Below are 14,315 nucleotides of genomic sequence, written 5' to 3' on the forward strand. Positions count from 1 at the left end.
AAAAAAAAAGTGATACCTACTTTACATTATTTATCTTGCTAGACTTCCTCAGAATTATAAAAGCAAACCACCACCAACAATGAAAAAATTTAAGATTAAGTAACCAATTTTGTTATTTTAAAATTTCCCATACTTGTGTACCTGGTGACTTGGCTATGTTACTCTAAAAGTTCACAGTAAGTTTCCCTTCTGGATGACAGAGTTTTCTCTATGGATAGTCACACAAGTTATCTGATGTGTTATTAGGTCTTCATATTGATTAGTTTTATGAAAATTTGATTTAAAATTTCGGTGTTCCCTACAATTTAGGCTCATGCAGACAGATAAACAGTACTAATTTGGTTAATGAGCTCACGTGCTCCTTGAACAATCTCTCCTGCGTTTTGCTCTTGTTGAGAAAATAGTGCCGCGCCCACTCTCCTGAGGTCAGACATTTGAAGGCTTTCTCCAAGTGCTCATCTTTCTTGAAACGTTCAATTACTTCCTTTAGTTCTTCTTGTCTTCCTTTAATAGGCCGAAATCTGAAAGAAATCAGAACAATAACTTTAGTTATCTTCCATCATCCTTGGGCCACTGCTTAAGAGACCTTGAGAAAAAAGTAACCTAAAAACAGCCAGACCTAACAGAAGAGTAATAATAAGTAATCTTGACGATTATGACTAAAGTAATATTGATCACCAGGAGATATAAGTTCTCTTTCTTCAAACTATACTTTAATCTTTTTATTTCAGTTAGCTCATTAACTGAGAGGTGACCAGGTGATTCAAATGAAAGCTGTCTGATTCAGGCTTCTATAACTAGTCATCTACTTTGGGAGGTACAAAACAATAGATCTAGAATAGAGCTCATCTAACTGAGTTAGAATGACAAGAATTTTTTAAAACATGCAGAGTCAAGCCAGAAGAGTGCAAGGCAATAAGCTTCAGAAGAAGGATGAAGCAAACAAAATCATGCCATAAACAAAAACATCCTCTATGTACATAGTTAGGAAAACCCCAAACTAAGCATCCCAACAGGTCTTGAAACACACCTTGATGTTCCAACATCCATGTCAAATTAATCTTTGATAACTGCGTTCAGAGAACAAAAAGTGTGCGAAAGTGCAACTCTAGCGGTGATACTGCTGTGGTGGTGATGGAAGGAAAAACTGCTGGGGTAGAATTTTAGAAGGCTTCCATGTAAAATCAGCTATAATGACTACAGAATATCACATGGCTATGCACATATTAACACATGATACAATCATGGCCCAAGGAAAACTTAAGTTGTACTCATTTTAAAGCTATGTTCTCAATAAAACATGTAATATGATTGAAGGTACTTGGATCTTAATTCCAAAATTTCTTCTCATGTCGATTTCATTTGGTCTACTTTCCAAAATAAGGTTAGGTTTTTTAAAAATTAACATCCAACAAAACAAGGAATTACAGACTGTTCTTCAAATAAAACACATTAAGAAAAAAATATTAGTGTCTCAGGAGAAAAACTATTTGAACTATGAATCTTGCTCTAGCATCTAAAACTGCACATCGCAGACACCCGAGAATTCTAAACTGAGATAACATCTAACGTAGACTCCAGCGAAGGAAGCATTCAAGCAGTATTTTGTTTTCCAAATAAGCTATCACAAATGTATCCATCACATTTCAGTAAGATTTTAAGCCACAATATTTCACCAAGGCTTATTTATTAGGTGCTGTGTACACATGTGCTATGGTGGAAAATGTAAGCTAGAAGACATGGCTACTGTTCTTGAAGGTAAAATTTTGCTGGGACCGAAAGCCATATGCATGCATCAAACAGATAAGCAAGGCGTCAATATGCGAGTGCATGTTCATGTGGTACAAACAACACTGCAGCAGCACTCTGAAGTATGGATATTTTAACTAAGGTGTGAGGTTTGTTTGGGAAGGGGGCGGTTTGGAGTTGACTTTGATATGGGCAGTGAGGAAAGTGGTGAATTTAGATTTCTAAAGAAAAAGCAGAATACTACTATAGGCAGGAAGGAAAATCAAAAGAAGGAAAACAAAGTGAGAGAAATTCTAAGCAGAGGATCTTAAGGCTTGCTTCAGAGATGACAGGAGCTGAGGGAGTCAGCTGGCGAGTAACAGTAAAGGAGAGTTCTAAAACGAGGAAGAGGGGAGACATGAGGAACAGGACAGTAACACAAGTTACTAGGCAGGATCTCGAGAGGCCTTCAGATGTGTGAGCATGCTGACACCTCTAGGAACCTACTAGCTGCAGACTCCAGTTTCAGTAAGCTCTTAAAACTACTAAGTAGAACAATCTGAAGGAGTTCTAGAGACATCATATGAAGAAATGGACAATGCCCTGTTTTATTTCCCGTTTCAATCAGTTAGCACACCAGCCCTCACAGACAGACGAGTGGAAGTCCTTTAGACAATTCCGAATGTCTTTAATTAGGCTGTCAGACTATGGTATCAGAGAACCACTAACATAAAGATTTGCAGAACTGTGAAAGTATCCAAACTTCCATGCAGTTATAATATTAAACTACTTACTTGCAGCCATCATTAAGTGATTTCGTCAAGATTGGGTTTCTCTAAGAAACCCAGTCTAAATCCTTCTGGCTGCAACCCTACACCACGGGGTTATTTGCAAATGAAGGACAGATAAGACCACCAAGCAGCTGTTAGCTAAGGCACACCACTCCAGGCAATACAAAGTGATGGGAAACAGATAACCGGAGTTTTATGCAGTAAACAGAAAAGCAGTAGTTCACTTTGAGCAAATACGATGAATAATCCATGATGTTAAGTGATGGACGGGGCTGCAAACGACAGGAGCCAAGCAATCTTTACATGTTCAACGTGGGACTGACCAACGGTGCCACTTGTAAAGTAAATGCATGGCTCGACACATTAGAGAGCAAGAGTCAGGACTAAGTTCACCTGAAGATCTTAAGAACGTGGCAGAAAGTAAGTTACAGACCTGGAATGGACACTGGCTATTCCTGACAGGTTTTACGTGTGCTCTCCGCTCCCTGAAACTTCCTCCCTATCTAAAAATACCTTTCAGCTATCCTTTTGTTTACTCTTTGTTCATGATGCCAAACAATTTATACGCTAAAACCAACACAAAATAATCAACTCTTGAGTTAATAATATTCTGCCTTCCACATATCCTGGGACTTTTATTTCTGCTTTCCTGCCTTCTACTGCCTCAAACACAAACCCCCAAAACTGTCCCTTGTTGCCCACTAAGCAAGAACCTCTACTTTACTTAAAATGTAATTTACTGTCAAAACTTACTGTCACAGTTGGCTGCTATAGGCGTGAAATGATAGTGAGGCAAAGGAGGAAGAAAATGGTTCTGGGTGCAGATGGGAAGGGGAAGAGACAGTTGTTTTCGATAACCCTATAGAAGAACATCAAAATCACCTGGCTGACAGTTCCAGTCAAATCCCATTGTAACAAAAACTGCGGGGAAATAAAAATTATTTAATAACATAAGATTGTTACAACTATTAGGGCCAGAGCAAAAGGCACTGAGGACCTTAGAAAAAAATTAAAGTAATTTTCTATTACTGAATAGAAAAACACGCTCTGTCCTCTCCTTAACCACAATCACTCTAAATCTCCTGTACGAACTGCACAAAGCTATCCTTACGCCATGACTCCTAAAGCTAGGAGAAAATTTAGATTATCTAAAAATTATCTCTTGTTCCATAAATGAGGAAAATAAGGCCCAATGAGGGCTAACTGCTGGAAGGACTGGGACTGTTACCCAGGCCTTTCTCGGCCCCGCTCTTATCTGAACCACGAGAGCCCTCTTGTGTCATTCTGTCATGAGAACAGGGTCTGACTTGTATTCACCGCTGCGTGCCAGCACTGAGCTCGGCCAAAGACAGCGCTGACTGGTACCCTGACAGCACCATGAAAGGGGTGGAAACAAATTGACTATTTGGGGGTGGGTGGGCTGGGGTGGGCTGGGATGGCAGGGGAGGCAAGAGAAACAGGTATTTCGGCATTTCCACATCAACGTGCCCCTCTCCCCTCTTGATATTTAACATTTGCAACTTTAAATAAACCAAACATTTATTTTTCTCTTTCCACACCTCTCTGATCAATGGCTGGTATAAGAAATTTAAAAATATGTCATTTACAATTGTTTACTACTAAAAGGGGCAGAAAAAAACATATGAATTCACACTCCCACACACCTGTTCCCCACTCTTTCCAGAGACTGACTTCCCAGGTTTTCTTGCTATTTGGTTTTTCTGTTTCCAAACCCAAGAGACCACTGTGGCAATGAAGAAAAGTTGCAGATTTGTATTAGCTGCACTACCGTGCCCTTCCATTAGCATGTACAACCAAGAGCTACTGGAGGGAGGGGAAAGAGGAGGGGGGACAGAAAAAAGGGAGCAAGGGAAGGAGGGAGGAAGAGAGAGAAAAATGCTCAAATATTTAAGATATAAAATAAAACCATGAGTCAACATCGTGAACACATTTCCCCCTTGAAGAAAGATTAACTGCGAACTGACAGTTCGTAGATGCCGAGTGGAGGAGTCATGCTAGGACCACAGCTCTTCATTCCTTCTTGACCTGAAAATAAACAGCAACCAGAAACATACCTGGCTGAGTCCTGCAATCAGTGCTCAGCTAATCCCATGGAGTGACTCCTGATTTTTGGACGATTTCTCTTAAAATTACCCTGTTATGGAGTACAAGTGGTTTTTTAAATACAGCTATTACTAAGACCAAACTAGTTTAAAAGGTTTGCAAAATGTTCTAAAAATCGTGTTTATGCTGACACCTCCAATTACTTAACATAAGAGAACATTTATAAAGGCTGAAACAGGTTAGTTTGTATCTTATTACTGTTTGTAATGCTCTCTACCTACCTCACAGGGTTGTTGTGAGAAAAACTGTCAGATTTTGAAAAATGCCTTGAGCTCCTCGAAGGAAAGGCGCTATATAAATGCAAAAACAAACAACAACAATAAAAAACTATTTGTATAATTTGTACTTGTAATTTCTAAACAGACTTACAATACTGGTTGTAGCAGAAATCCCTAAAATGCTGTGATATTCAAGAACTTTATGAAGACACGGGTCGGCCTAGCATGATAACAAAGTCCAGGAAGCTAAAACGCTTTCCTTCCCACATAACATCATTTTACCCTTGATTATATTAAGTTAGAAGGTCGAGAAGTTTCTTTATGCTTTCTAGTCAAGCACTTGATATTCAAGAGGCATTTAAAGTGATTTATAAATTCATATTCAACAGTGGATACGAATAATCAAATATATAAATAAGGAAAATAAAAATTAGATGGTTACAGTAGTGGAAGGATGAGTAAGGACTACACAGGCTGAAGTCTGTGCCCTGAGAGGACTCTTCCCATTTCTTTACAATGTGATGTCCCCCAACTCCTCAGGATACCATGAAATCGCTGGTCACGCAGCCTGAACGAGGGCGCATTACTGAAAGCATCCATTCCTGCTTCGCTACATTCACCTCTCCACTAGCTTTTTAAAAAAAATTAGAGGTATTACTAACAACTCTGTTCCCTGGTTAAAAGGAAGAACTTAAGTTTCATAACTGACAAAAGTCAACTAAATTGAAACATTTCCCAATAAATTGAAATTAATATTTTGTTTATGCTTTTTCTAGGCATTCATGCCACAACTCTGACTGCCTTCTTAGGAAATACAGGGATATGTTAAGAGTAAAAACATAGGCAATTCATAATATAGCCAAATAATTAAATATCTACTGTTTCTGAACAGTATTCCTGAAGGTACAACTGAAATAAGTAGAGAGGAGGAGGGCATAAAAAAAGAGAAACTAAGTTCAAATCACAGATGTATAAACATGAGAAGAGACCACCTATATAAGTAACAGACGGACAGTTTGGAGAATTAAAACCCAAAGCTCCAATCACGTCCTCCAGTCACTTCTTTTGCACCCCAAAGAAAGAGAAGTCCACAAAAAGCTAATAATTTAAGAAATATTTATGGTTATTCAAATAAAGCACTATAGATTTTCCTTATTGTCTATAAAATATCTTTGAAAATGGGGTAAGTGACATTCTGGTAAATTCTTGCTCAGAAGATAAAGAACTGTAAGTGATAATTTTCAAATAAATCCACTAAGATTAAATGAAAATGTATATACCTTTCATTAAGATTAACAAGCTTCATTAATAAAAATTCTGTATATTCCCCAAATGTCAGCTTACGAGAGTCTGTTAAAATACCTCTGGAATGAATGCCTCTGCTGAAAGGCGGAGAGCACACCTTGCTTTGACACAGCAACATCAACTGCTCAACCGCACTGGCCTAAGTGCCGACACTGTTACAAAGCCAACGCAGTCTAACCAGGGAGCAGTACCATTACCTACACCATGAACGGCTATTTTAGGAAGTGTCTGAGTAGGATTAAATGTTGCACTGGAAAATATGAATTTAGAGGTACCTGGATATGGTAAGGTCTTAAGTTTTAACAATATCTGTGTGGTAAACCTAAACTTGACATTTTAGGATTACATGTTTTAAAGTGAGCCCTAGAAAATGACTGATAAGGAACTTTCTATCCATTTATCACATCGGGACAAAGCTCAGTAGGCTAGACGGTTTAAGACCTTGCTTCCCAACTGTAACTGGGAGCACGTTAGAAATGGAGACTCTCAGGCCCCACCTCACAGTTATTGAATCAGAACCTGCATCTTAACAAGATTCCCCAAGTGACTCATATGTAAACTAATTAAAAGAAGCAGTTGTCAAGGAGGACTTTTTAGAAAACATGAGTTATTTACTGTCGCAGAACCCAGTAACAGGTACTCTTCATCCTCTGGAATAGTCAAAGCGTGGGGGCTTCTGAATACATGGAGTTCTTTCCCAAGCCACTACAACTTTTGTTGTAATTTTGATGGAAAACTTTTAAAAATGGTTTATTTGCTTCCATGTTTCAGTATACAAGGCATAACGAACAGAATCTGTTTCAATGATGACTCCAGGCCGTAATTATGGGCCTTTGTGTAATATTCTGAATGCCACTAGACTGTTGTGTGAAACAGTGAATCACATTTCTTACCTCGGAGAAAAAAAGGCTAACAGGTGAGTTAAATACTATTAGGACCCTAATAGTAGGAGAATGAGCCCTGGTCTCTTGGGTTCACTGGGAAATAGGGGATGTGGGCTTAAAATAATGCAAACTAGATTTTTAGTTGGACACTATGGCATCCAATTCTGCTGATTTTCCAGAGAACAGCCATCCATTTGCCTATGTAGAAAATTTAAGTATGTGCCCCTCTGACCGCAGGGAACTATTTAAATAATCTCTCAAGTCCATCCCAACTTTCACTTCGTTTTAGTAAGTAAAGATATATGATGACAGGAAATTACATGAAAATACCAAAGGCACGTTTTAACCTGAATTACTTCTTTTGGGATTTAGACTATAATTGATAAATGAATTATCTTGTTTTAATTCTAGGAAGGGACAGAATTAAAATAGGAAAAAACGGACACACGATTTTCCTCTAATCACCTGCCCCCAATTAATTACTGGTGACCACCCCCGTGGTGATCAAGCGCCTCTAGGGCAGTCACTGACACTGCAGCTACGTTAAGAGTGAACAGTGGTCCAGAACGTGTTCCACATTCTAGGAACAGGTTAGGCTCTTCTATCACTCGAAAGCCTTTGCCATGGAAGTTATGAGGCAACACAAAGTTGTAAAGTTCTGATTTAGTGCTTGGAGGCAGTTAATTATGAAATTACCTAAAGGCCTTTTTGGGAGCGAGATGATGTTTAAGAGAATTAGAATAAAGAAATTTAAAGGGTCACAGATTTCAAGAGCTCTGTAGTATTTTATATAGATGGCATTTGATACTCAATAAAGTGGTTACACATCTATTTTCTTACCTGCATACTGAATATAACCACGTCTTTAATAATATTCACTCTAACTTATAATGACTAGCTGAGTCTCAAAGATAAAACATAATGGCAAAAATGGGATAGGGAGGGTGGGAGGGAGGGAGATGCAAGAGGGAAGAGATATGGGAACATATGTATATGTATAGCTGATTCATTTTGTTATAAAGCAGAAACTAACACACCATTGTAAAGCAATTATACTCTAATAAAGATGTTAAAAAAATAATGCTAAAATTCCCTATATACAGTGGAAAGTATTTGAAAGAATAAAAGTTTGTAATAAAATCATGAAAAAAAACTGATGCAACCTAATTTAGGTAGAAAAAAATCATACACATTTTCAAGGTTTTACAGGATGCCTGTTTCTTTCAGGTAATTCTCATCAACATTTAAAACAGAATATGGAGATGCCTCTCCAACTCTGTATTTTAATAGAAGTATCCCAAGATAAACTAAGAACACGGAATTAAAACTGACAACTCATGGAAGCTTATGTTGCTTTTCTTGACTCACACATGGAAAATCCTCCTGCAGCAGAATCTTTCCTTTAATGTCATTTTAAATTTTGACTGAAAGTAAAATTAGCCATCTATTTTCTTAAGTTCAACGGTATCATCTGTTCCACTCAGGATAAAGACAAAATTACCTAGTATTCATTTTGTGTGTTTGAAAACCTAAATAGGGATCAAGAACCAAACTGGTTGCTAAGTCATCATTTTCACAGAGTTCCTTGGCAGACATTCCAGAAGATGGTACATATCGACTCTGTCCTTCGAATCCTGAATTACCATTACCTGTGAGAAGAAAAAAGAAGAAAAATTAACTCGCACTGAGTACTACTTAAATCTACCTTAAAAACCTTTAGCTTCACTGCCCATTCAAGTTAGTAATTAAGAATTGAAATTGCTTATTTCTATCAGTTTTACTAATTAAGAATTGAGTACCCTTTGCAAAAACAGAAAACCAAATGCAGTAAATTAACCGAGTTATTGAGAGCATTTTTGTTAGATAATATTATCAGGTTTCCCAAGAACGGTGTCTGGATAGTTGTGAGACTCTGGCTCAGATGCCTTACTTGCGTCTCCAAGGAAGAGTTGAGACACAGGAGATGGGCAGATATTCATCACAGTAGCAAGGCAGCACAAAGGGCCGCTACAGACAGGGCTGGCATGAGAAGGAAACAAGAGGAACACGAGATACCCTCTGCAGTAAGCGCCAGAAGGCTAAATCTCAGGAACCAAAACGGAGCCTCCAGGCGTTACCTTCCACTTCCTGCTTGTGGGCAGACGTGTGATTATCATCCCCACTTTGCTGGCAACTCAGGCCCAGAGGTTAAGAAACTTGCCTGTGATTACACAGCCAGGCAGGAGAAGAGGGGAGAGAAGTAGAGAGAGTCTGACAGGCCTATTTCTAACACCTGTTTGAACCAGATTTTGAAGGAATGGATAAAAATAGGAAAGTGACTGAAAAAGATAACTGAAGGAACTGGGTTTAACTGTGGAAGGAAAACAATGTAAAGAGAGGAAAGCAAGGCCAAATTTGTATGGATGAAGCTTCATCAGTGCTGATTCACGTTTGATGTATACGTCACTGAGGGTCTTCGTGGAGTCAGCACATGCAATTACAGAGGATACCAGCAGTATAACTTTAAGCCTCTCAAAATTAAGAGGTGGAAGAATGAGTGACAAAGTGAGACGTCTAACCTTTTCACCCACTGTTCCAATAAAGAAATAAACACTTACATGTCTAAGTCCCTGCCAAAGGGTCAGTATACGATTTTGAATCAAATTATTTGCACGTAGGTACGTATAAAACTATCAAAGTTGTTATATTTTCTATACCAGTTTTATTAACACTTAATTCACATACCATACAGTTCACCCATTTAAAGTGTACAATTCAATGGTTTTAAGTATATTCACAGAATTGTGTAACCATCACCACAATCAATTCTGGCACATGTTCATCCCCCCAAAAGAAACCTCATACCTACTAGAAGTTATTATCCATTTCTCCCTCCCCCACAGACCCTGGCAACCACTAATCTACTCTGTTTCTAGGGATCTGCCTAGTCTGAAAATTTCATATAGATGGAATCATACGTGTTTTTTTGTGACTGGCTTCTTTCAATTAGCATGTTTTCAAGGTTCATCCACGTTGTACCATGCAGCAGTACTTCATTCCTTATTATGGCCAAATAATATTCCACTGTGTGGATAGACCACATTTGGTTGCACCATTTTATGTTCCCAAAAAATAGTGTATGTAACTTCTCCACATCATCACCAACACTTGTTACTATTTGTCCTTTTGATTTCAGACATTCTAGTGATTGTGAAGCGGTGGTTTTGATTTGATTTTCTCTGATGACTAATGATTTTGAGCATCTTTTCATGTATTGGCCATTTGTCTATCTCTGGAGAAATGTGTCTATTCAGATCCCTTGCGCATTTAAAAATGGAAGTTTGTCTTTTTTTTTTTTTTTTTTTTTGCGGTACGCGGGCCTCTCACTGTTGTGGCCTCTCCTGTTGCGGAGCACAGCCTCCGGACGCGCAGGCTAAGCGGACATGGCTCACGGGCCCAGCCGCTCCGCGGCATGTGGGATCTTCCCAGACCGGGGCATGAACCCGTGTCCCCTGCATCGGCAGGCGGACTCTCAACCACTGTGCCACCAGGGAAACCCTGGAGTTTGTCTTTTATTATTGACTTGTAAAGAGTTCTTTATTCTGGATACTAGTTCTTTATCAGATATGTGATTTGAAAATATTTTCTCCTGTTCTGTAAGCTGTCTTTCCACGTTCTTGATGGTAACGCTTAAAGTTTGCAACTTTGGTAAATTTCATGTACTTTTTTTTTTCTTTTGTTCCCTGTGCTTTTAGTGTCATATCCAAGAAACCACTGCCTAATCCAAAGTTATGAAAATTTATGCGTATGTTTTCTTCTGGAGAGTTTTATAATTTAAGCTTTTAATTTAGGTCTTTGATCCATTTTGAGGTGTTTCTTTTTTGCGGTACGCGGGCATCTCACTGTTGTGGTCTCTCTCGTTGTGGAGCACAGGCTCCTGACGCGCAGGCTCAGTGGCCATGACTCATGGGCCCAGCCGCGCTGCGGCATGTGGGATCTTCCCGGACCGGGGCACGAACCCGTGTCCCCTGCATCGGCAGGCGGACTCTCAACCACTGTGCCACCAGGGAAGCCCCATTTTGAGTTTTTTACATACAGTGTGAGGTCGGATCCAATTTCATTCTTTTGCATGTGGATATACAGTTTTGCCAACCCCAACTGTTGAAAAGACTATTCTTTCCTCAATTTTATTGGCACTTTTGTCAAAAATCAGTTGACTACAAACATGAGGGTTCTTTCTGGATTCTCAATTCTATTCCACGAATATATATCTACCCACATGCAAGTATAAGACTGTCTTGATTACTGCAGCTTTGTAGTAGACTTTGGAACCGAGAAGTATGAACCTTCCACATTGTTCTTTTTCAAGACTGTTTTAGCTATTCTGGATCCCCTGAATTTCCATAAGAATTTTAGGATCAGCCTGTCAATTTCTGCAAAGAAGCCAGCTGAGATTTTGATAGGGACTACATTCAATAGGCAGGTCATTTGGAGAGTATAACCATCTTAACGATATTAAGTCATCTAATCAATGAACATGGGATGTCTTTCCATTTATTTATTTTTCTTTGCATTTATGTATTTTTTATTTATTTTTGGCTGTGTTGGGTCTCCGTTACTGCACGAGGGCTTTCTCTAGCTGCGGCAGCGGGTGCTACTCTTCGTTGCGGTGCGTGGGCTTCTCATTGCGGTGGCTTCTCTTGTCGCGGAGCAGTGGCTCTAGGCGCGTGGGCTTCAGTAGTTGTGGCTCACGGGCTCTGGAGCGCAGGCTCAGTAGTTGTGGCACAAGGGCTCAGTTTCTCCGCAGCATGTGCGATCTTCCCAGACCAGGGCTCGAACCCATGTCCCCTGCATTGGCAGACAGATTCTTAACCACTGTGCCACCAGGGAAGCCCTTTCCATTTGTTTAGATCTTCTTTTCTTTCAACAATGTTTTATCATTTTCAGAGTTTAAGTTTTATACTTTATTGTTAAATTTATTGCTTAATATTTTTTCTTTTTGATGCCCTGTAAACGAAATTGTTAATTTCATTTTTGGATTGTTTACTGAAAGTGCATAGAAATACAATTGATTTTTGTATACTTGTATCCTCCAACCTTACTGAACTCATTTATTCTAATATTTTAGTGGATTCCTTAGGATTTTCTATATACACAATCATGTCACCTGCAAATATTGTTTTACTACTTCTTTTCCAATTTGGATGCCTCTAAGTTCATTTTCTCACCTAATGGTTGTAATCAGAACTTCTAGTACAATGCTGAATAGAAGTGGTGAGAACAAATATAGTTCTATGTTGTTCCTGATCTTAGGGGAAACCATTCACCATTAAATATGACATTAAGCTTTATCAGGTTGAAGAATTCCCTTCTGTTCCTAGTTTGCTGTTTTCATCCTGAAAGGGTGTTGGATTTTGTCAAGTGCTTTTTCTGCATCTATTGGGATGACAGTATGGTTTTTGTCCTTGATTGTATTCATATGGTATTATATCAATTGCTTCTCAGATATTAAACCAAACTTGCATTCCTGGGATAAATCCCACTTGGGCATGCTATAGAATTCTTTTCATCTGTTGCTGGATTTGGTTGGCTAGTATTTTATTGAGGATTTTTGCATCTATATTTATTAGAGATATTGGTCTATGGGTCTTCTTCTCTTATGATGTCTTTGGTTTTGGTAGCAGGATAATATTGGCCTTTTCTTTGTAGGTAGTGTTTTTTTTTGCTTTGTTTTTAAAATTACTAATTCAATCTTTTTTACTTGCTATAGGTTTATTCAGATTTTGTATAAATAAGATTTATTAAATCGGTTTCAGTAATTTATTACTTTCTAGAAATTTGTTCACTTAATCTAAGTTACTTAACTTCTTGGTATGCAGTTGTCCATAGTATTCTGTTACAATCCTTTTTATTTTTCTAAGGCAGTCTAGTAATGTCTCCTCTTTCCATGTTGATTCTTGAGTCTTTCTCTCCTAATCAGTCTTGCTTAAGGGTTTGCCAATTCTTGTTGATCTTTTCAAAGAACCAACTTTTTAGCTTTGCTGATTTTCCTCTATTCTCTTTCTATTCTCTATTTTGTTAATTTCTACTCTGTTATTTCCTTCCTTCTGCTTACTTTGGGTTTAGTTTGCTCTCTCTTTTTCTGGTGTTTTAAGGTGAAAGGTTATTGATTGAGATCTTTCTTCATTTCCCTTTTGATTTCATCTTTAACCCACTGGTTATTCAGGAGTGAGTTAATTTCCACATATTTGTGTTTCCCAAATTTCTGTTACTCATTTCTAATTTTACTCCATTGTGGTTGGAACATATATTGTGTGATTTCAATCCTTTTACATTGATTGAGGGGCTTAAAGTATGGCCTAGTCTATGGCCCATTCTGAATAATGTTTCATGGCTCTTGAAAAGAATGTGTATTCTGCTGCTGTTGGGTGGAGTGTTCTATAGATGTCTGTTAGGAAGAGTTGGTATCGGACTATTTGAGTCTTCTTTCCTTCTTGATTTTCTGCTTAGCTGTTCTATCCATTATTGGAAGTGGGGAACTGAAGTCTCCAAATTATTGTTGAATTATCTATTTCTCCCTTCAATTTTGTGAATTTTTGCTTCATGTATTCTGCGGCTCTGATGTTAGGTGAAGTCGTTGCAGTTTATCTAAGGTGATGCAATGCTTTGTTTCTCTTCATCATTGGCTCTATTTTTGCACCATTTGTGCCCAATAATATTCAATGTGATGCTGTTCATCTTCACACTCTCTGGGTTTTTCCAACCCATCCCTCCAAATCTGTCTACACTTGGCGAAGTGTAGCTCATGTAATGGTCATTTTCTAAATTCTTATGTACCTCCAACAACCAAACTAATTAAGACCTTTTCACACTGATGCCCAAAAAGGAGGCCAACAGCAATTTGGAAAAAAAAAAGATTTAAGAGATGCCTAATTTACTGACCAGAGCCAATACCACTGCCATAATCACTACATTTCTCAGCTCCTTCAGGTTCCCACCACATGCTAAGGGGGTGAGGAGGTGTCCAGGTAGAGGCAAACCCGTCAGTCTTGGGCTCTCTCCTTACCCCTATCCCAAGCAGGGATATCGTCTAGTTTATTTGGTTTGTTTGTTTTTTGGTTTTTTTAAACAGAAACGGTGACCTGATCTGATATGGAAAAGTTAAGGGCAGCCTGGGCCCAGTGAATAGCATAGACCCATAAAAGGTAAGAAGGAAATGAGATCAGAACTGGTGCACTCTATCTGAAACTGTAGCAAATGCCAGGCTAATCAATCCAAATCTACCG

The 14,315-nt window shown here is 38.6% G+C and overlaps 1 protein-coding gene across 3 annotated transcripts in view; it reads right to left on the reverse strand.

The window, feature by feature from the left end:
* The window catches only part of KMT5B (lysine methyltransferase 5B), a 51,103-nt gene that overhangs the window by 17,408 nt on the left and 19,380 nt on the right, over positions 1-14,315 (reverse strand). For 2 of the 3 annotated variants that reach the window (XM_065881448.1, XM_065881450.1), the window contains 3 exons: positions 8,552-8,699; positions 4,865-4,933; positions 356-521 (listed from right to left, as the gene is read on the reverse strand). In XM_065881448.1, coding sequence (XP_065737520.1) covers positions 356-521; positions 4,865-4,933; positions 8,552-8,699 — 383 coding nt within the window. The remainder of the gene's footprint in view (positions 1-355; positions 522-4,864; positions 4,934-8,551; positions 8,700-14,315) is intronic. The other variant, XM_065881449.1, reaches the window with a different exon arrangement.

Source organism: Phocoena phocoena, chromosome 8, assembly GCF_963924675.1.
Source record: "Phocoena phocoena chromosome 8, mPhoPho1.1, whole genome shotgun sequence".
Taxonomy (NCBI): Eukaryota; Metazoa; Chordata; class Mammalia; order Artiodactyla; family Phocoenidae; genus Phocoena; species Phocoena phocoena.